This window comes from Moschus berezovskii, chromosome 15, assembly GCF_049115385.1.
Source record: "Moschus berezovskii isolate FMDL1 chromosome 15, NW_MosBer_1.0, whole genome shotgun sequence".
Taxonomy (NCBI): domain Eukaryota; kingdom Metazoa; phylum Chordata; class Mammalia; order Artiodactyla; family Moschidae; genus Moschus; species Moschus berezovskii.
This window is the reverse complement of record NC_142474.1, coordinates 37262477-37286074: the sequence shown is the minus strand read 5'-3', so window position 1 is coordinate 37286074 and position 23598 is coordinate 37262477. Positions and strand designations below refer to the sequence as shown.

General features: G+C 43.6%; 1 protein-coding gene across 4 annotated transcripts in view; it reads right to left on the bottom strand.

Annotated features, from left to right (window-relative positions):
- Nucleotides 1-6983: 6983 nt before the first annotated feature.
- RASSF2 (Ras association domain family member 2) overlaps nt 6984-23598 on the bottom strand; it is a 61291-nt gene continuing 44676 nt past the window's right edge. For 3 of the 4 annotated variants that reach the window (XM_055431894.2, XM_088843979.1, XM_088843978.1), the window contains exons 6-11: nt 21003-21163; nt 18009-18110; nt 16192-16243; nt 15275-15396; nt 13490-13587; nt 6984-11734 (exon numbers count right to left, since the gene is read on the bottom strand). In XM_055431894.2, coding sequence (XP_055287869.1) covers nt 11650-11734; nt 13490-13587; nt 15275-15396; nt 16192-16243; nt 18009-18110; nt 21003-21163 — 620 coding nt within the window. In that variant the 3' untranslated portion in view covers nt 6984-11649. The remainder of the gene's footprint in view (nt 11735-13489; nt 13588-15274; nt 15397-16191; nt 16244-18008; nt 18111-21002; nt 21164-23598) is intronic. The other variant, XM_055431901.2, reaches the window with a different exon arrangement.

Here is a 23598-nt window from a genome sequence, read left to right as displayed (position 1 = left end):
ATTTCTTTGCATTGATCACGGAGGAAGTCTTTCTTATCTCTCCTTGCTATTCTTTGGAACTCTGAATTCAGATGCTTATATCTTTCCTTTTCTCCTTTGCTTTTTGCTTCTCTTCTTTTCACAGCTATTTGTAAGGCCTCCTCAGACAGCCATTTTGCTTTTTTGCATTTCTTTTCCATGGGGATGGTCTTGGTCCCTGTCTCCTTTACAATGTCACGAACCTCCGTCCAGAGTTCATCAGGCACTCTATCTATCAGATCCAGTCCCTTAAATCTATTTCTCACTTCCACTGTATAATCATAGGGATTTGATTTAGGTCATATCTGAATGGTCTAGTGGTTTTCCCTACTTTCTTTAATTTAAGTTTGAATTTCGCAATAAGGAGTTCATGATCTGAGCCACAGTCAGCTCCTGGTCTTGTTTTTGCTAACTGTATACAGCTTCTCCATCTTTGGCTGCAAAGAATATAATCAATCTGATTTCGGTGTTGACCATCTGGTGATGTCCATGTATAGAGTCTTCTCTTGTGTTGTTGGAAGAGGGTGTTTGCTATGACCAGTGCGTTCTCTTGACAAAACTCTATTAGCCTTTGCCCTGCTTCATTCCTTGCTCCAAGGCCAAATTTGCCTGTTACTCCAGGTGTTTCTTGACTTCCTACTTTTGCATTCCAGTCCCCTGTAATGAAAAGGACATCTTTTTTGGGTGTTAGTTCTACTTTGTTGTTTTGGGTTCGAGTTTATACACCCTTTTTGTGTTTCTTGTCTAGAGAAGATCCTTTAGCATTTGTTGGAGAGCTGGTTTGGTGGTGCAGAATTCTCTCAGCTTTTGCTTGTCTGTAAAGCTTTTGATTTCTCCTTCATATTTTAATGAGATCCTTGCTGGGTACAGTAATCTGGGTTGTAGGTTTTTCTCTTTCATCACTTTAAGTATGTCCAGACATTTCTTCCTGGCCTGAAGAGTTTCTATTGAAAGATCAGCTGTTATCCTTATGGGAATCCCCTTGTGTGTTATTTACGTTTTTCCCTTGCTGCTTTTAATATTTGTTCTTTGTTAATCTGATGCTAAAGCTGAAACTCCAATACTTTGGCCACCTCATGTGAAGAGTTGACTCACTGGAAAAGACTCTGATGCTGGGAGGGATTGGGAGCAGGAGGAGAAGGGGACGACAGAGAATGAGATGGCTGGATGGCATCACCGACTCGATGGACATGAGTTTGAGTGAACTCCGGGAGTTGGTGATGGACAGGGAGGCCTGACGTGCTGTGATTCATGGGGTCGCAAAGAGTTGGACACGACTGAGTGAATGAACCGAACTGAACTGAATTTGATTAATATGTACCAGTTCATTCTAAAGGAGATCAATCCTGGATGTTCATTGGAGGGACTGATGCTAAAGCTGAAACTGCAATACTTTGGCCACCTCATGCGACGAGTTGACTCACTGGAAAAGACTCTAATGCTGGGAAAGGTTGGGGGCGGGAGGAGAAGGGGACGACGGAGAATGAGATGGCTGGATGGTGTCACCGATTCTGTGGACATGAGTTTGAGTGTACTCCGGGAGTTGGTGATGGACAGGGAGGCCTGGCGTGCTGTGATTCATGGGGTCGCGGAGAGTCGGACACGACTGAGCGACTGAACTGAACTGAACTGAACTGGGGTGTTTTGCCTTGGGTTTATCCTGTTTGGGATCCTCTGGGTTTCTTGGATTAGGGTGATTATTTCCTTCCCCATTTTAGGGAAGTTTTCAGCTATTATCTCCTCAAGTATTTTCTCATGGTCTTTCTTTTTGTCTTCTTCTGGGACTTCTGTGATTCAAATGCTGGGGCATTTAACATTGTCCCAGAGGTCTCTGAGATGGTCCTCATTTTTTTAAATTCATTTTTCTTTTTGCCTCTCTGTTTCATTTATTTCTAACATTCTATCTTCTACCTCACTTATCCTATCTTCTGCCTCTGTTATTCTACTGTTGGTTCCCTCCAGAGTGTTTTTGATCTCATTTATTGCATTATTCATTATATATTGACTCTTTTTTTATTTCTTCTAGGTCCTTGTTAAACCTTTCTTGCATCTTCTTGATCCTTGTCTCCAGGCTATTTATCTGTAACTCCATTTTGTTTTCAAGATTTTGGATCATTTTCACTATCATTATTCGGAATTCTTTATTGGGTAGATTCCCTATCTCTTCCTCTTTTGTTTGGTTTGGTGGGCAAATACCTGCTGGGTATTTCTCTGCCTCTTCATCTTGTTTATATTGCTATGTTTGGGGTGGCCTTTCCGTATTCTGGCAGTTTGTGGAGTTCTCTTTGTTGTGGAGTTTCCTCGCTGTGGGTGGGTTTGGACAGGTGGCTTGTCAAGGTTTCCTGGTTAGGGAAGCTTGTGTCGGTGTTCTGGTGGGTGGAGCTGGATTTCTTCTCTCTGGAGTACAATGATGTGTCCAGTAATGAGTTATGAGATGTCAGTGGGTTTGGAGTGACTTTGGGCAGCCTGTATATTGAAGCTCAGGGCTATGTTCCTGTGTTGCTGGAGAATTTGCATGGTATGTCTTGCTCTGGAACTTGTTGGCCCTTGGGTGGTGCTTGGTTTCAGTGTAGGTATGGAGGCGTTTGATGAGCTCCTATCGATTAATGTTCCCTGAAGTCAGGAGTTCTCTGGTGTTCTCAGGATTTGGACTTAAGCCTCCTGCCTCTGGTTTTCAGTCTTATTCTTACAGTAGCCTCAAGACTTCTCCATCTGTCACTTCCAAGGCGGTTCCTTCTGTTTTAGCTTCTTCTGTTTGCTGGTCTCTTCAATGTCTAATTTCCACCCTGACACAAGGTGGCGGTGGTGGACACTTTTTTTAGGCTCACTTGTTCAGTCATGCTGTGGGGAGGGAGGAACACTGTAAACAAATAATACTGGTATGAGCTCGCAGTGTCTGAGCCACACTGGGTTTGCCCCCTGCTCACTGCGTGTGTGCTTTCCCAGTCTACACTGCTCAGGCTCTATGCTGCTCTGCCGGGAACTGTCTGAGGCCGGCCCTGGGTTGTATGCACTTCTCAGGTCTAAGCCGCTCAGGTTCAGGTACTCGGGTACTCCTCAAAGGTGCAGACTTGTGCGGACTTGCGTTTTGTGCCCTTCCCAGGTCCGAGCAGCTCAGGTGACCAGGTGTTTGGCGAGTGTGGTCACTGTGACTCATTGCCTCCCCGGTCCCTGCTGCTCAGTTTTCTGGGTGTACAACCAGCACACCTTCTCAGGCGGATGTCGAGCATCCAGAATCCCAAGAAGTCTTGGTCAGCAATGAAGCCTGCTTGCAGTTTGGTAGATGATGCCTCTCTGGGGCCACCATTGCCCCCTTCTGGCTCTGGCTGCCCTCGCCTGCCTGTCTCCGGTGCGGGGGTGGGCTGGTCTGCAGCCGGTTAGCTATAGTCAGTCCTTTGTTCTGTGAACAGGCCTGGCAGTGTCTTACGTCTGGGCTTTTTGCGGGGTAGCTATCCCACAGTCTGGTTTGCTTTATCAAGTTAGGTCCCTCAGATTGCCCTCGGGGCATTCAGGTCCGGTCCTTACTCTAAGCATTGCAGCCCGCGCCTCCCTGCCCAGCCCCCGCTTGCTAGTGGCAGATGCAGGTGTCTGCACTGCTTCTCCTCTGGGAGTTACTGTTGGGCAGTGAGAGTGTTTCCTGGTGTTTGGAAACTTCTCTCTTTTTTAAAGACTCCCTTCCCAGGACGGATCTCCGTCCCTACATCTTTTATCTCTCTTTTTATCTTTTATATTTTTTCCTACCTCCTTTCGAAGACAATGGGCTGCTTTTCTGGGTGCCTGATGTCTTCTGCCGGCATTCAGAAGTTGTTTTGTGGAATTTACTCAGCGTTCAAATGTTTTTTTGATGAATTTGTGGGGGTGAAAGTGGTCTCCCCAACTTATTCCTCCTCCATCTTAGGACCGCCCTCTGTCCCTTGCCTTTAAAAATCTTTCCTTTTGGTCATTTTGGATTCCAGGCTTTTTACAGTCCAGACATTCAATATGTGTGGGAGTTCCCATCAGCAGTTTATTCCTGAAATTACACTTCAGACATCTCTGCTGCTGCTGCTGCTACTGAGTCACTTCAGTCGTGTCCAACTCTGTGCGACCCCATAGACGGCAGCCCACCAGGCTCCCCCTGGGATTCCCCAGGCAAGAACACTGGAGTGGGTTGCCGTTTCCTTCTCCAATGTGTGAAAATGAAAAGTGAAAGTGAAGTCGCTAGTCATGTCTGACTCGTAGCGACCCCATGGACTGCAGCCTACCAGGCTCCTCCATCCATGGGATTTTCTGGGCAAGAGTCCTGGAGTGGCTTGCCATTGTCTTCTCCGTCAGACATCTCTAAGACATAATTATTCCTGTTAATAAGACAACCTATGCTTGTCCTGTTCCTTTGATCCAAACTTTGGTACAAACTACACTCTGGGAGGGGCTTTCCAGGTGGCGTTAGTGGTAAAGAATCCACCTGCCAGTGAAGGAGACATAAGAAACACGGGCTCGATCCCTGGGTCAGGAAGATCCCCTTCAGGAGGGTATGGCAACCCACTCCAGTATTCTTGCCTGGAGAATCCCGTGGACAGAGAAACTTGGAGGGCTACAGTCCATAAGGTCACACGACTGAAGTGACTTAGCATGCACATGCACACTCTGGGAGCCCAGGTTTCTCTCAGTAGTGTTCCTGATCCCTTAAATGGTTCTGCAGACACAGTTAGGGTGACACTGAAAGTCACGAGTTTGAATTTGAATTGTGTTCAGTTTTACAACTTAACATTTAAATCAGCATTATCAAAATAGTGATAAATAAAATATCCATGTTATAGTCTGCCTTCCACCAAAACATTGGTTTAGATTTCAGCACTAAAGTTTAATTTTAACATTTAAACTCTAATTTATGACTTTTCTTAAACATCTTACATATTAAAATTGTGATAAGCTGCTTTTTGACCAATGCACACAGTGACCATATTTATCACCCACACTGGGACATTTTGAGAACAAAAGGGGATGCTATTGATAATTACACTAGAGTAACAGGCATAACTTGGAGTTGTCCTGAGCAATGAGGATTTACAGCCTCTACCAATGAGCCCATAGTTTTAAAACTGCTAAACTTATATATTTATAAGTTACTATTATGATAAAGTTAATTTACATAGTCATATAACTACATACTTAAATAATAAGTAAAAATTTTTACTTTGTTTGGTTGTCTCTTTTTTTCCCCTGTATTCCCTCCACCCCCTATTTTGTTTGGTTTTAAAACAGAGCACTGTCAGTTTTTACCCATGTTCAATTTTCAGTAGGTTTGCTTACATCTAAGTGTTCCAGGAAAATCTACTTGAATGTATTCAGAACTTTACAGTAAAGTCTTGTTCTTATAGCAAACTTGTTAGTAACAGCATCATTACATAAAATAGATACCAACAAATTATTTCATAAAATCTGTTTTCATAAAGCAAGACAAAAACTGCCAACTCCTTTGGCAGCAGCTATTAGTATTTGTTGGTAACTTCAGGCACTCTAATTTCTATAAAGTTTACTGCCTGATTTGAGGTCTTAGTAGGACCCAAAGAAGACCATTTATGTTTTGTTTATGTTGCCTACATCCACATACTGTACAGTTCAAAAACCTCACTGCTTTATGTGTGTTAGCTGTCTGCTCATCTATTTCACTCAGTTTAATTAATTCAGCACCAAAAAAGCTGCTGCTTGGAGTGAAAACTCTAAATATACAAGCATTGTTCAGTGACACTGATAAAAATATAGTCTTGGTTGTTATCTTTTTCTAGAGGCCAAATTATGCTGGTCATTCTTTATGCTCCATGGCCAGATATCCTAGAAGGACAACTGTCAATCATATATTTAAATGTTATAAACCAACTACACAACCTCTCTCTGTGTTAGAGTTCTGCAGAGAAACAGAACCAGCAGGATGAAGATATATATATAGAGAGAGAGAGAGGGAGAGAGAGTTAAAGAATTGACTCATGCAGTTGTGGGAGACGAGGAATCCAAAATCTCAAGGGTAGGCTGGCAGTCTGGAGGTCAGGGAAGAGCCAGTGTTGCAGGTGTAGTCCAAAGGCAGACTGGAGGCAGAATTCCCTCTCCCTCTCCCTCAGTGTTTTTCTGTTAAGGCCTTCAGTTGACTGGATGAGGCCTACTCACATTATAGACAGTGATCTGCTTTACTCAAAGTCTATTGATTTCAATGTTGCGTGCATGCTAAGTCACTTCTGTCATGTCTGACTCTTAGTGACCGTATGGACTGTAGCCCACCAGGCTCCTCTGTCCATGGGGTTTTCCAGACAAGAATACTGGGGTGGGTTGCTGTGCCCTCCTCCAGGGGATCTTCCCAACCCAGGGATCAAGCCTGCTTCTCTTATGGCTCCTGCATTGGCAGTTGGGTTCTTTACCATTTGCGCCACCTGGTTAATCCCATCTAAAAATATCATCACAGCAATACCCAGACTAGTGTTTGAACAATATCTGGGTGCCATGACCTAGTCAAGTTGTGCATAAAATTAACCATCACCTTTCCCGCATACCATCTGATAGAACTTGGGCCGTAATTGGTAGGTCTTAGGTTTGGCAATCCCTGGGGGGCTGCCAGCAACTGAGATAAACCCAGGTCCCCAACCCTAGGCAGTGGTTTGACCATTTTACAGATGAGGAAACAAGTCCTAGAAAAAGGTTCAGTGAATTGGCCCCCCAAAATTCAGGATAGAGTTAGGACAAAAATCCAGCCTCGTTGAACAGCTGTCCCCAGCTATCCCTACAATTCTTGGTTCCACCGGGGGCCTGAACTCAAGATTCCTAAGGAATATTCTAATTTCACTTTCTATTTGGAAAACTGGAACCAAGTCCGAACACATTCAAACCATAAACTCTGAAGGAAGAAAATCAAAGCCTCTCCCAGATGCACCTTCACATTCCCATACCTAACCCTCCAATAATGCAGCAGACACACATACTCGTCCACCAGAAAATTCTTTTTGAGAGTGCTTTATTCAACAAGATCTAAGTCAGGTGCTTTAAAACATATCAAAATGTTACAGAAATTCACAGCTCCCTACTGAGGACTTGTCAAGTTACATTAAGATATCTAAACACATCAGTTTATAAATTCAGAACCAAACATTGAACCAGGTCATGTACCATTGCTTGAAAAGCAAGTTATGATTAAGATAAAAGATACTTCACAAAGCTAATTCAAATGGGGAAACCCTTAAGACACACTAGCAGTTATACACCAGAAACCAGCAGCTTGGAAAACAGGATCTGCGATCTGCTGGGGAGGCTCTGCAGGTAAACTGAAGTTCTCCCTTTACAGCTGGTACAGTGCTTGGCTACAACACAGGAGGAGCTGTAATCTCCCATGACAGGGTTGCTGCTGCTAAGTCACTTCAGTCGTGTCCGACTCTGTGTGACCCCATAGACGGAAACCCACCAGGCTCCCCCATCCCCGGGATTCTCCAGGCAAGAACACTGGAGTGGGTTGCCATTTCCTTCTCCAATGTGTGAAAGTGAAAATTGAAGTCGCTCAGTCGTGTCCGACCCTTAGTGACCCCACGGACTGCAGCCTACCAGGCTCCTCCATCCATGGGATTTTCTAGGCAAGAGTACTGGAGTGGCTTGCCATTGACAGGGTAAATGCTGTCAATTCCCTCAGAAAGAAAGGGTGCCACATTTGTCTATTTTTACCTCTCTAGATCATTTCTCATCTCACCTGCCTCTAACAAGAAGACTTTGTGTAAAACAATTTAAGTAGAGACTTGACTAGAGAACCTGTACTGCTGCATTGGAGCTCAAGGAGATCTCTGCCTCCTACGTAGGCCTTCACATCATGGTTTGGGCACTATGCTGGTGTGCTAAGTTGCTTCAGTCCTATCCGACTCTGTGTGACCCTTATGAACTATAGCCTGCCAGGCTGCTCTGTCCATAAGATTCTCCAGGCAACAATATTGGAGTGGGTTGCCATGCCTTTCTCCAGGGGATCTTTCTGACCTAGGGATTGAATCCATGTCTCTTAGATCTCCTGCACTGGCAGGCAGGTTCATCACTACTAGGGCCACCTGTGAAATTCCTTTGTTCATACAGAAATTTCTCTTGGAGATGTACCTATGGCACCGTGTTCTCTGTGCTACAGAGCTTTGAAACAGTTTTGTTTTTTTAAAGACAGCATCTCTTTTTTTAAGAGAGCTTCTTCCCCTTCTGTTATCCATCTCTCTTTCCAATCTCCGAACCCTGAAATAACTGCTCAAACTCCAGAGAAAGAATTCGTGCCAAGACATTTTTGCATCAGAGAACAATGTTCGTGTTTTGAGTGACTTCTTTATTTTTTGGTCTTTATGTCCTAAAGTCTTATCTACATAGATAACAAAATATCATTATCTGGAGGTCTCTAGAAGAGTATCTTGTTTTCTTCCTGGTAGAAAGGAGGGAAAGGTGAATGTATTATTCTTTGAGGTCTCAGGCTAAAACCTCAACCTCAGGGCTCAGCATTTGTCACAGGCATGGCTAATCTCAGATTCTCCCACCTCAGCCTCAACTCAGAGTTAAAGTCCAAAAGCCTGGAGGTCAGTATGCACTTTCCTCACCAGTGTGCACAGTCAAGCCTATTGTTTGTGCTTTTCAGTTCCTCCTCAAGGTAACCACTCCCCCTCCCCCTACAATTTAACTCGTCACATTCTCACTAATGTGATTACTGAGAATGTTACCTTGTGCTTAATTCCAACATCACCTGGGAGACTGGATCCCCTTATCACCAATCAGATAAACTCAAGTTTTTCCTTCATTTGATCACCTTATAACATAAGCTCCGGGAAAAAGATTAAGTCAGATGAGGCTATGTTGCTTTTCACAAGTGAGGGAAAAATACCTATAAATTGGCCCTTTGTTCATCACACGATTTCAGGTTCATTGCACACAATTACATAAATGCACACAAATCTGTCCAGGAGTTCAAAGCTGCAAGACCATGTGATACCAGTGAGAAAATACAGCTCTACACCACAGCAGTGTCTCTATTTCAAAGAATCTTTCCAAAATTCCTGACTGGGTATACACAAGAAATGATTTCTAAACAGGGTGAGCCAAAATGGAAAAGTGGGGCCTGCATTTAGTGGACTGTATCATGTAAGAGATTTCCCTTAATTCCACCCCAATCCCCAATCTTTAAAAAAACCAAGTCTACCCCAGTATCACTTTCTCAGAAAGTGATCTGGCAAACTGACATTTCACATTTCCAAGTTTAACACTATCATAATGTTAGTGCAAATTAAAGAGAACTTTGATAAACCAAAACAGCTGTCCAATAAAAGTTAGTCATTAGTAATTTACATTGTGGAAAATTTTTTCCCAAGCCATTCAAGGAAGATTATTGGTGCCAACAAAGGCTTTGAACATTCAAAATAAAAATAACCAGAAGAAAAGTTTTCCAAGTCATTTCTCAAATGCAAAATTCAGGAAGTATGTTTGCATTCACAAAACTGTTCTTTCCCATCTGTAAGAAAGGAAGCCTCTGCCTGGGCCCCTATTATTTTCTGTGCATTTTGCAGAAGCCCACTGAGGAAGCTAAGGCCCTCCTGATTTCCAGTCCACCCTGTACAAGGCTGGCGGATATCCCCATAGAGGCAGTAAGCTTGCTAAGAGACCCTTGCCAAAATGACAGGTGGCAGCATACCATCTTCTTGAAAGTCAGCAATGAAACCACAGCTGTAAGCCATCTAAAGAGGTCTTTCTTGGAAGCCACAGGGGCAGATGGGGGCAAGGATGCACAGGGCAGGAAGAGCTCTGCTGCAAAGGTCCACTTTCCTTGCAGGCACAGATCAGTGGCTTTTCTTTCCTCAACTGCCCAGCTCTCCAAATCTTCAGAGAGGAGGTAGAGAAGAGATGGGGAGTTCTACCCCAACAAGGCTCAGACTCCTGCTATTAGGAGCTTTTGGCCCTGCTGGGTTGACCTCCACAGCCAGCACCCTGTTCCAACCATCCATCTAACCCTCTTCAAACATTATCAGCTGTACTGGGGCTGAGTTACTTGTCAATCTTCCCACTGGGGGCTCCAAGGGACAGACTCTTCTTGCCTTTTCCCCTCCATTGGAGTCTCTCTAAAGATCACCCAGGTAGTTGCTCAGAGCTGAGAGAAGCTCCATCCTAACTATGTACCATCACAGGACAGCCCAAAAGGTATCCCTGAACCCCATACTTGGTAAATAGCAGAAGTCTTCATTCCTAAGAGTCCATCTCCACATACAATGTGAGAGCAACTTGCAAGAATATAGTGGTTGGAAAGTTTAAAGCCTTGACTTCAAACATAGGACTTCATCTCCAAGTGCAGGAAGACTCCTTGATTATGTGCAAATGGACTGAGCTTACAGGCACCTGTCATTCTACAAGAAGTCTTCACATTTCCCTAAGGAGGGGAAATTTCCCAGCCACCCACGACCAGGCCCTGGCCTCGCCAGCCAGTCAGCACCTTGTACAAATGAGTGAGACCTGTTTCATAAGACATTTCTTTCAACTCAGGAGGCACCAAAGAATTGGGGTCAACAGCTTGGCATGCTGAGAGAAACATCAGGCTCCCCCTATTTCCGAGAGGTAGCCAGGGAGGCAAGGGTCAAGGTAGAGTCCATTCTTTACTGGCATCCACACAGACACGTCCTTGTTATTTAGAACAATCAAAGTTTCCAGTGTAAAAACCTGTGGGCTTATTGCATCTACCCCACTGTTAGTTTATCTTTTTCTTTCCATCAGACCTGCCTTGAGGGCATGGTTTGTTAATTTATTTCCAAGGATCTCAGACTCACAGATCCTTCTATGCATACAGAGAGAACATCTATTAACACAGTGAAAGTGAAAGTCGCTCAGTCTTGTCCGACTCTTTGCAACGCCATGGACTGTAGCCCATCAGGCTCCTCTGTCCATGGAATTCTCCAGGCAGGAATACTGGAGTGGGTAGCCATTCCCTTCTCTAGGGGTCTTCCCAACCCAGGGAACAAACTCCAGTCTCCTGTATTGCAGGCGGATTCTTTATCATCTAAGCCACCAGGGAAGCCCAAAAATACTGGAGTGAGTAGCCTGTCCCTTCTCAAGGAGAGAAATCGAACCAGGGTCTCCTGCATTGCAGGTGGATTCTTTACCAGCTGAGCTACCAGGGAAAATCCTATTAACACAAAAATACCCCAGATGTTTGCTAGGCCTTCTTTTCCTTCTAAAGTTGAGCAGATATGTACGGTTGCTCCCCGGCACTTGAGAGGAGAAATCTTTTCTTCAGTCTAAAACCCCTCAGATTGGCAGTGACTCCTCTGATTTTCCTGCCTACAAGCAGCATATTTGCCAGCCTCAGGCACTAGTGCTGGTTGCTTGGAATTGAATTGCTTGTGAATATATCATGTAGGCATGTGGATGTATACCATATGAGCACACACGCATGTACACATTTTGGGTCTTCCTTATAATAAAAATTGAAAGTCCTCGTGAGTGAAGGAAAGGAGCAGGGAAAGAAAGGACAGGGAGTTGCTGGCTTCTTCACTGTGGTTTGAAAGCTGGAAAGATTTGCTTTTAAATGTTTCCATGGAAGGCATCCAGCTTCCTGTGAGTCTTCTCTGGGCAACAACAGCCTCTGAAGCATCTGGATCCCCTTCTTCTAGTGGCTCAGATTGTTGCTGGAGTCTCAGCTATCTCCTCCAGCCTCTGCCGAATCATTAGGCGGAGCACAGTGTACCTGGGGATAGAAGAGCTGCAGTGGAGAGTGGAAAGCAACACACTCCCTCTTGTGACCCTCCCCCACCACTTGGGCCACAGTGGGGCCAAATGTGTCAACCCTTTGCTTCTCTTACTGGCCCACTCTTGAACCACTTCATTACCTGTGTTCATTACCACAACAGGATGAAAGGGCTGAAGAGGCTCACTCCAAACTATTATAATTATTTTATAATTATTAGAAAATCTGACAAAGAAAGAGAAGGTGAAATAACGTGAACAGTAATAAGGTTCCCTTCACTGAGTGCTTAATATGCTTAAGGCACTATACAAAGAGGATCATCTAATCCTCAACTAGGCTGAGCCATAGGAAATTGCCATTATATTTACCATTTGGAGGAGCCTACAAAAATGGCAACTTCATATGGTTCAACCTAATATCAGTATCTGCATTTTGCCAAAGAGGATATAGTAACTACCAGGCATGGAGGTCCATGGCTTATTGATAAGTATTGTTTTTTATACCTTTCCTGAATTATGGCAATTCAGATACTGGAGTGGACACTGTTATACAGAGTGAACATGGCTTTGCACTACACAGCAAAAACTATTTTTAAAGTTTGGCACAGTAAGTGCTCAATAAATGTCAATTGCTATCATACTAGTTATCACCAACACAACAAACGTAGCATTGACTTTATTCTCTAGTGGCAAGAAAACCTCAATTGTTCTGCCATCTCTGTGAAATATAATCTACTTTGTGACTAAATATGACAAAAAAATAACAAAACCCTTCCTAGAACAAAGTTTTAGTACTGGACTTTTCAACCCAAATGCAATTTCCAGAAGAGATGTTTTAAAAAAAAAAAAGAAGGGGGAGGGAGGGTTGGGAAGCTGGCTGGAGGTGGAGGTGGTGAAGTTTATAAATCTAATTAAAAATGAAGTTGCATTTCCATTTTCCAAAACCACCCATTCACCAGCGTACTGTGTCACTAGACATTATGTACGATTTTACTTTGCGACAGAAACCATTACATTTAAAAATTCATTACAGCAAGGTTAGTTAGACACATGATGGATGCAGCTTTAATCCTGCCATATAGTATTACAGTTAAAATGTAAATGATGAAAAATATTTTGTGCTTATCAGCATTTATGTGGAAATGTGTTTTACAGTGATATATGGTGTTATATTTCTATTATTGTGATGAAAAAGAAAGCAATACAAAAAGACGAAGTGTTTATTAAAACATGAAAAAAAAAAGAAATAAATGGTTTTGCAGCACTGAAGAGATTATAGAAAGTAAATAAGCTAGATCAGACCTGTTTTATGTAGTAATTTTATAGTTTATTTTAATTATTTCAGTTGTAAAATATTGTTATACTGTTAATTAGTTCTGATTGTTCATATTAAACTATTGAAATGCAAAAAAATAAATTAATTAATTAATTAAAAAAAAAAAAGAAGGAAAGATACAAGGAAGAGATTTTAGAGGTACTCTGCTCAGATGAATTTCCACTACCAAGACAACCTTCCTAAAATCCTTAGAATATTTTTATGTCCCATATCAAAATGAGAAGTTGAACAAGAAGCAGAAAGACAAACATATAGACACAAGTTTCATATCCCCACCTGACATATGGCATTGTCAACAGGAAGTCCCCTGAACAAAGTCCATAAGACCCAGATCCCAGCAGCAGCTCACATAGACCCTGCAAGGCTGCAGAGCAGAGCCTTCTCTCATTGAGGCCTCAGGAGAATCCAACCAGCCACCCCAGGGGCCATGCTTACTTGCGCATCAGCTTCTTGACTTCCCTATCTTCTTCCTCTTGGAGCTTCTGAATGAAGCTTTTAAGGACGGGCATCTCGAACTTTATATACTGAGCCACCTAAGGAGGAAAAAGTAAGTCTGGGGTATAAGACCCCTATCAGCACTATTCCAACTTTTTTTGGCATCTCTCTCATGTTAGGCACAAAGGCTTGGGAAATCTGTTTCTGTGCTAATTCAGGATTTCCTCAAAGACAGGAACCAAGTTTTATTCTTTCTCAAGGTGGGCAGAGAGTCCATGATAAAGATCACTTTATCTACATGATATTTAATACATTATCTCATAACTTCTCATTTTTATCTCATGTATTCAGTATCACGAGAGGTAATGTCAAACACAGAAAAGCACTTTCTCTTGATTCAGTCATGCAGAGAAGACTGGAACTCATTCAATAAACCCCTCTGATCTCCCTAAAAGAATTTAAGGAACCATGCTCAGAATGATGATTTGTGCCTCAAGTCTCAGCTATCCAAATGTGAACTTCCTCCTGAGAAGCTGTAAGTGAGAGAGTGGCCCCCACCAGCCACTCTTCTGCCCTCACCAGAATCCTCACCCTGTTCTATCAACTCTTCTCCATGTGAGAAGTATATTTCTTCACCCTGTTAATGCTGGGCTCAGCTATGCAACTTGCTTTGGCCAATGGAACATATATGTGGATGTGACATATGTCAAATCCAAGTGGGGACTTTAAATGAGCTTACATGGTTTCTTGCACTCCAGCCATCTGCCATTAGAAGCAAACCTAAGTAGCCACTGCCTCTGAACCCTTGGTCTCTGAATAAGACATGCTGCTGCTGCTGCTGCTAAGTCACTTCAGTTGTGTCCGACTCTGTGTGACCCCATAGACGGAAGCCCACCAGGTTCCCCCATCCCTAGGATTCTCCAGGCAAGAACACTGGAGTGGGTTGCCATTTCCTTCTCCAATGTGTGAAAGTGAAAAGTGAAAGTGAAGTCACTCAGTCGTGTCTGACCCTTAGTGACCCCATGGACTGCAGCCTACCAGGCTCCTCCATCCATGGGATTCTCCAGGCAAGAGTACTGGAGTGGCTTGCCATTGCCTTCTCCGGAATAAGACATACAATGTAGTAAAAGTGAAAGTCACTCAGTCGTGTCCTATTCTTTGTGACCCTGTGAACTATAGCCCACCAGGCTCTTCTGTCCATGGAATTCTCCAGGCAAGAGTACTGGAATGGGTTGCCATTTCCTTCATCTCCCCAACCCAGGTAATTGAGCCTAGGTCTCCTGCACTGCAGGCAAATTCTTTACCATTTGAGCCACCTGAAGTCTACCCACATCTAGAGCAGAATGACTGCTACCAGCCTGCAGAATCCTGATCAAGATAGTAAATGTTTGCTGTCGTAAGTGACTAAGATTTGGGAATGTTTGTTACTATAGCAAAAGCAGACTAATGTGCAAGGTAAAATATCAGCTAACTTCTTGAAATTGCTTAGAAAAGGTTTGCAGAAACATTTCAGCCTTTAAGTATACCAAAAAGCCTCAATAAATTTATTTCTTCTATGGAAATCATTTTGTGCCTGAGCATTCTTCCAATTAATTCCCACAGAACACACCATCAACCTAGCCTCTACATTAATTTTCCTTGGCCCCTTGATCATTACCATTCAACAAAACCTAGTATTGAGAAATACCAACAAAGTTGGGCAGAAAAACCAAGCTATAACCCAGTTTTTTATCCAACCCAACCCCCACCCTTCTAGGACAGATATCGGACCAAAAAGGGACTCACATCATAGGTAACTTCCTCCACCTGGTCCTTCTCCATAAGGAACACTTTGGAGACCTGCTCACATGGGCCCTGGAGGATCCGGGCAATCAGAGGATAATCCGTGTTCTTCAGCTTCTGCTTCTCTGGAACCACACACAGCCAAGAGCAGCTCTGAGTTGCCTGAGGTCTTTATCACAGTAAATAGCTGTCAACTCAGGGGCTCAAATGGACCAGGCACCTTAGGAGATGCGGCCATACAAGTCAGGAAACTAATTTGTAAATAAGAGATTCAACAAGTATTGTTCAAAGCAACTGCTGCTGCTCCCCTATCCCTCAGCAATATTTGAATGCCTCAAGCCTTTTGGAAGATGCTGCATTGGAGAAAATAGTTTCCTCTGTGTTTTGAGAAAATCCAGTTCTTTTTTTGTTTTTAATAGGCAGTTAGGTTTTAGGGTTTGTTTACTGACCATATATGGCATTCCGCAGTGAACTAACCCAGGGAGCCCACCCGCCTTGAAGACAAACAACATTTGGAGGTTTCCAAAACCAAGAAATAAGTAAATGAGGGAGAGATTCTGTTTTTAACTTGCTATTTTATCAATCCTGGGTGTTCACTGGAAGGACTGATGCTAAAGCTGAAACTCCAATACTTTGGCCACCTCATGAGACGAGTTGACTCACTGGAAAAGACTCTGATGCTGGGAGGGATTGGGGGCGGGAAGAGAAGGGGACGACAGAGAATGAGATGGCTGGATGGCATCATCAACTCGATGGACATGAGTTTGAGTGAACTCCGGGAATTGGTGATGGACAGGGAGGCCTGGCGTGCTGTGATTCATGGGGTCGCAAAGAGTCGTGCACAACTGAGCGACTGAACTGAACTGAACTGATTTTGAGTTAATTAAAAGTTTTAAGCGCCTTGTGTTCTTTATACTTACCACCGCTGGTATGGACCACATACAATGCAAACTCCTCTGCCGAGTTCTCAATCTGAATCGGGAAGGAGCAAAAGATACTCACTAAAAGCATATATTTACATATCTAAACTGTGGCCATTTCTTCTTCTTGAACACTACAAAGCTAAATAAATGATAGGCTCTTTTGAGGGGAGGACTATTTATCTACAGCATTAAAAGTGATGAGGAGATGGGGCAAGTAAGTAACTTTATTAATAATAATAGGTAATAAGAGCTAATATTTATCGCACCATGCCAGACACAGTTCTAACAAACTCTACATGTTTTAATTCATCTAATACTCATGAAAATCCAGTGAGAAGTAAAATACTGCCTGCCATATCAGTAAACAAAAGATGTTACAGTCATCAGTGATTGCAGGCACCTCCCATGGTGAGCCAGTGAGTCCTCACAAGGACTCAGGAAGGAAACAAAAACTACTTGCCAACTAGCAGCCATTGGACTATAGCGACTCAACTTGTGACCCCAGAGGAAACTTAGGATGTGAAAAGACTGAACACTGGCCCAATAGCTGAGGTGCATATCAAAAGAATGACTTCAGTGAGCTCAGACACTTGCATCTTCCCATACCTAGAAAAACACTATATTCCTTAAGTTGAGATATCTGGTTTTCCTTTAATTCACAATAATCTTTTGACATTCAGACTACTGGCCCTTGGTTGGAAAACTATGTATTCTAGCTCCCTCATTGTCTCCTCGGAGCAATTTTCTCAGGATTACTTGAGATGCTGCCTCCAGGGCTTGAAGTCCTAAGAATATCCACCAAATAAAACATAGCTCTCACTCATGGTTGCCTGGGGGAAGGGATAGTTAGGGAGTTTGGGATGGACATGTACACATTGCTGTATGTAAAATGGATAACCTACAAGGACCTACTGTATAGCACATGGTACTCTGCTCAATGTTATGTGGCAGCCTTGAGGAGAGGAGGGTTTGAAGGAGAATGGATACAAGTATATGCATGACTGAGTTCCTTCGCTGTTCACCTGAAACTATTAACAACATTGTTAATCAGCTATACTCCAATACAAACTTCAAGATTCTGTTTAAATAGAAAAAATACATAGCTCTCAACTTTTAGGCTGTGCAATTTTTTTTCTGTTGACACCCAGCAATGGGTGCTCTCAACCTCATTTTACAGATGGGGAGGCAGAAGCACAGGGATTTTAAGTCACTTGTCCAACTCATCCAACCAGCAGATGATGGATGGAGATTCAAACCCAGAGCCCATGCCTTAAACCACTAGGAGACACTGGCTTCTGTAAAAATAAGAATACCTGGTTTCCAAAAGACTTAGAAGGTGATTGTGGAAAACATACAGAGTAACAAGACTTTAAAGACACCATGCACTATAATTTTCACATCTATTGAAGACTGATTTTTTAAAGTAGCTTCCCTAAATGCACAGAAGTCAATATGTACATGGAGCTCTGATCCAGTCATCAGGTCTGGGGTCCTTCTCTTGTGGAGAAGGACCCGAGGGCTGGTGCTTCCCAGGCTTCAGTGGTATCAGAATCCCTGTAAGCCTTGTTGAATAGGCTCCCTGGCCTCCTCTCTGAGTTCCCATTCCAGTGGGCCTGATTCAGGGCCTGAAAACCTGCTTTTCCAACAAGCTCCCAGGTGATGCTGATTTCATGGGATCTACAGAACCTAAACTTTCTCTGCCCAGTGCCCTCCTACCCTAGCAACACACACTCGTCATAGCTCCCACCTCTACACCTCTGGGGGCCCCAAAGCACACATGTCACTGTCTGAGACAGCCAGCAGAGAGAACTTGCCTTAAATTTGTTGAGCAGCAACTTCAGGACCTGTGGAGTCGTCATGGTGCTGTTGATGCGGACATTGGTGATGGAGCCATAGGCTGGCGTGAACACTGATGTCTGTCAACAGAAGAGTCTGACTCAGAGCGGGTGTACAGACAAGAATGGGGCACTAAAACCCAAGGGACAAGGACAATGGCATTCAATCTGTGCTTCCTGAGAGTCCCCTGCCCCTGACAACCTAGAAGTATCAGGCTTTGAAGTCAACAAAGAGCCCTGGGTTTTGCCTAGCTCAGGAAGTTGCACCCACCCCACCACAGGAGGCTGGAGGGATCTGAGCTTGCCAACTGGCAGGCCTGGGGAGGGAAAGAGGAACAGATAAGGGAGGCCCTCCATCCAAACATAACACACACAAAGCACCTTCCACTAGAACTTCAACATGCAGAAGTCTGTGACCATTCTTCCATGATGCAATTGTTTCTAGGGCCAGATTAAAGCCAAGCAGCAAGACTGAAGGAGGGTCAGCTAGCCTGGGGTCTTGAGGCAGGAGATAGATGGGCCCCAGCCTGAACAGTTTCTCCCCATGAGTAGAAATGCCTTAATAGTAGAAACTCCATAAAATCAAGATGATGGAGGAGGCTGGGCTCTGCCCAGATAAGAGATAAAAGACCACATATTTCTCAATCTTGAAGTTAAGGAAAGAAAAAAGAAAGTGAAGTCACTCAGTCGTGTCTGACTCTTTGCAACCCCATGGACTGTAGCCCACCAGGCTCCTCTGTCCATGAGATTCTCCAGGCAGGAGATAGGTGGGCTCCAGGTTAGGTATGTTTGCTCTCCAAAATGGAGTAACAGAAACAGGGTAAATAGATAGGCTTTGTCTCCTATCTATTTACCTTAAAGATAATAGTCATGACAGGAACAGAGATGGGCTAAATCTTGTTTGAATAAAGGATCAGGAGGCCATATATTTCCCATCTTTGGGGCAAAGGAGACACTGCACTTGTGCATAAAGGCTCCTTAGGGATCAAAAGTCAGGGGACAATGCCAGGCCATGATGAGTCTTGCTTCTCCCAGGATGCTCTTCTTGTCTGAAAGGTACATATGCGCGTAGGAGGAAGGTCTTGAGACAGATTAGCCAGGGTGGCAAATTGGATGATTGGCCAGGTGGAAGACAAAGACGCAAAAGAACTGCCCTATATGAAACACCTCTTTCCTATGCTCCTCCTCATTAGGGAGGAACCCACACCCTTTCTCTCCAGGTGTGCACCTCTGCCTTGCTTCTTTCTCATCTAAACAAACTGTTTCTCTGTGTGCTCTCCCACATGTTGTTGTGCTATGTCTCTAATAATAAACTCTGTACTTGCATTTACAGTTTTTGCCTCCATGATAAATGCATTTTTTACTAGGAGCAAGAGCCAGGGAAAAATAGCTTCCAGCCTCTAGCCCTCACTGGTCTGGTGGCTAGGATTCCTGGTTTTCATTCAAGCTATCCAGGTTCACTTCCTGAGCAGGGAATTAAGACCTCACTTCATGCTACTGCTCACTGGTGCCTCTCCTAGATCAAATCCATCTTGGCTAAGAGATGTGCATGCACACAGGGGAGGACCCTGAGATATATCAACTACTGACTCAGAACCAGGCAAACCAAGATGACTGATCAAAGGAAATCTAGAAGAAATGCCCCATAAAAGTGATTCAAACTACTGTGAGGGTGTGAACTTCTCTCTCTGAGCCCTCCAGGATGTCTATCCACACATACTGTACTCTTTCTTCCTAATAAACACTTTACTTGCTTCACTTCTTTCTGCCTGTAGGTGGAAATTCATTTCTACACAGTTGATGGGCCGAGGCTTTGTCACTGGCCACTGATCCCTGGTGGTCTAGAGGATAGGATTCAGCAATTTTCCTGCTGCTGCCCGATCTCAATTTCTAGCCAGAAACCAAAACCCTGCTTCAAGATGCTACAGGCTCAGGCCACGTGAGATCAACCTGAATCCTGCAGCTCTATTTCAGGGCAGCCCTTTAACTCACAGAGAAGTCAGGCCACATAGCAGCTGGAAGCACATGGTGCAGAAAGAGAGTAACATGTGGATTGGGGGTAAAGGGGGTGATTCTGATGAGGGTTGTCTTTGGATCATCTCACTCACTGAGACAGGATAAAAGCGGGCAGGGCACAACCATTAAAAGAATGGAACAGCCATGGTGAACAGGATACCACAAAAACTGGTTGGAACCTACTAGGCCCAAGATGTCAGCAGATCTGACTTCCAGTAGATCTTCACCTCCATATGCGCTCATTGTAATGCATTAGCATCTAAATGACCCACTCACAGGTGCCATGACAGTTCTGAGGTCAACCATAAGAGGCCAAAAAGTGGATGGTACCCCAATTTATGGAAATCCCCATCCCTTCTTCAAGATAGTTAGAATATTCTTCCCACTCATTAGCCTAGGAAGTTATCCACTCCATAAAAACCAACCACCCCCATAGCCCAGGGCTGCTCTCACATTCCCAGATGACCCATTGCCCTGGGGCCACCACTCTCCTTTTGAGATGGCCTGCATTCTGTCTGTGGAGTGTGTTTCTCCCAGGACTGCTCTCACTTTCTCAGGTGACCCCATGCCCTAGGTCCACCTCCCCCTTCTGAGACAGCCCACACTCTGTCTATGGAAGAATGTGTAGCTCTCTGAATAAACCTGCTTTCACTCTACTGCCGCTCACTCTTGAATTCTTTCCTGTGTGAAGCAAAGGACCCTCATTTGGTGGCCCATCCCAAAGGACTCACCCAAGACCTAGGACACAACCATCTTCTCAGTTTTTCCTACACCACCACCATCTAGGGGGGCTCCTGATCTGGAGGCCCTCATCTCTAACAGAGCCAGCAGCCCACCCACAAGGCAAAGACTGAGTGGCTCCCCAGGTGTCTGTAGCCCTGATGTGGCAGTTGCCCAGGAAGGGGTCTTGCTCCCACTAGGGCTGCCCCTTGCCCTGTGCCACCCTGCCTCCCCTACCTTGTGGTTGTAGAAATGGCCGTTGATAGAGAAGCGGTGGCGTCTGATTCGCCGCTGATCACTGGGTGTCCTCACATTGCCACGACGACGTACCCCAACATCACTGCGTGTGCGCATCAACTGTGGGGTGTCTTCCTGTAGGGACTTCAGGCCCCTGGAGTCTGAGATGGAAAGAGGAAATGAGCTCTGTCTGACTGGACCTGGGATGTGGCACTTACAGTAACTTCCTCTTGACCAATGCTACAGTACCTACAGCTTCCCCAAAAATAAATTTTATAAAAACAGTATTTCTTGCTGGGGAAAAAACATGATACATAATTTACAAAAAGCAATACAGTGAAAAAGTTTAGAGCACAGACTTCAGAGCCAGACTCAAGAGCCAGACTCCCAGGTTCAAACCCCAGCTCTACCACTGCCATTGTAGGGGAGCAAAATTTGCCACCCCAAAATGTCACTGGCATGCTGAAAATAATCAAGACCCAAAAGACTGATAAATGGAACAATACCTGCCATATCAGTAAACAAAGGCTATCACCGTCATCAGCGACTGCAGTCATAGCTGATGGTGAGCTGGTAAGTCCTGAGAGAACTCAGGAAGGAAAGAACACCTGCCAGTTAGCAGCCATCAGACTGCAGCCACTCCCTATGGTGATTCCTGAAGAAATTCAGGAAGTGAAAACACAGGATATTTGCCTCAGATAGCTGAGGTGCATATTAAAAGAATGATTTCACTGAGCTCAGACTCTTGCATTTTCCCATACAAAGAAAAGCATAAATTCCTTAACTTGAAATATCTGGGTTTTTTAAATCAACAATTATCTTCTGATTACCTCTCCTTTGTTGCAAAACTCCTATATATCTTAGCTGCCCATTACTGGACTCTTTGCAGCAGCTCTCTCAGTCTGGGTTCCTTGAGATGCAGCCTTCTAGGTTTGAAGTCCTAAAAATTCCCTAAAATTCTTAATTTTAGGTTGTAATAAGTTTTTAGCCAAAAAGACGCAGGAAGAAACTGACTTTTTCCCTAACTATCTGAAGGAGTTAAGATAGCAGGCCTATTACAGGACTAGGGCTACCATCAGAGATATCTACAAAGAATATGGGCTAAATGTGGTGAAGAAAACAGATCAAAGTTCACCGCATGTCACACTGTCTTTTCAGGGCCAAGCAAACATCTGTTTACCAACCATTGCTTTTCCATCTCCATGTGAAGTGCCTTCCTCCCCTCTGAAGTCCCAAAATACTACCCCGTTTATCTTAAGACGCTGGCAAGTATTAAACAAAGGGGAAACAAAATTATCTTAGGAGAAATTTCCCTGTAGTCTTTGAGATGCAAATGTCCTATTTAGTCTCCTCATCTCTGCCATCTCTTTAAAAAATGCAAATTTTGAAAAAAGGTAAAGTAATTTAGAACTTGACTTGTTTTCCATAAATATTAGTAAAAAAGGAAGAAATCTTTAAAATTTTTTCTTATTCTAACTTATTTACAAACTAGTGAGTTCTGTATTGTGATATCTGATTCATGACTAAGTTTGGAAAATAAAGTATAATATTTCTTATTGTGTCTGTGTGAATATGTGTATGTCTCAGTAAGTATCTTTGGATATTATTGTTAAGGTTAATTCATAAAAGAGCTTTGTTTAAGTTGCCTTAAAGAAAAGTAAGTGCTTACAAACCAAACAATTCTAAATACAAAGGAAATTTAAATGAGTTTTAGGTTCAGGGAACAGGAAAGTATTTAGTATTAAATTGATATCTTATATTAATGTTTGCTTTTGACCTAATTAATATAGATATGTCTTTGGAGCCATCGATATAAGTAGCACTCTTTCACCGCACCTAGTTTTCTGTTCTGTCCTGTCCCGTCGCTCAGTCGTGTCTGACTCTATGGGACCCCGTGGACTGTAGCCTACCAGGCTTCTCCATCCATGGGATTCTCCAGGCAAGAATACTGGAGTGGGTTACCATTTCCTTCTCCAGGGGATCTTCCCAACCCAGGGATTGAACCCGGGTCTCCCGCATTGGAGGCAGAAGCTTTAACCTCTGAGCCACCAGGGAAGCAAAGGAAATTTTGTTATACCTGGTGCAAATTTGTCAGCAAGAAAAAAATAACTTGATAACTTTAGCTAAAAAGTATCTAAAATAGTTTCTCCAGATTTTGGTAACTATTATTTGTCTCTTGGTTTTCAATAGAAATTAAGATTTTTAGGAGTTGGGAATTCTAATTTAAATATATAATTAAAGCTACTGAAGACAATAAAACATTTCAGTATGGTATAATGTGTTAAGAAGGCATGAGGAGGGACTTCCCCGGTGGTCCATGTCCCTGCCAATGCAAGGGACATGGGTTTGATTCCTGGTCCCAGAAGATCCCATGTGCTGCAGAGCAATTAAGCCTGTTCTCCACAACTACTGAACCTGCACATCTAGAGCCTGGCTCTGCAACAAGAGAAGTTACCACATTGAGAAGCCCACACATCACAACAGGGAGTACACCACCACCACCTACCATCTGACACTGCAACTAGAGAAAGCCTGGATGCAGCAATGAAGATCCAGTTAATAATGTTAAAAAAGACCCAATTAATAAATGCTAAAA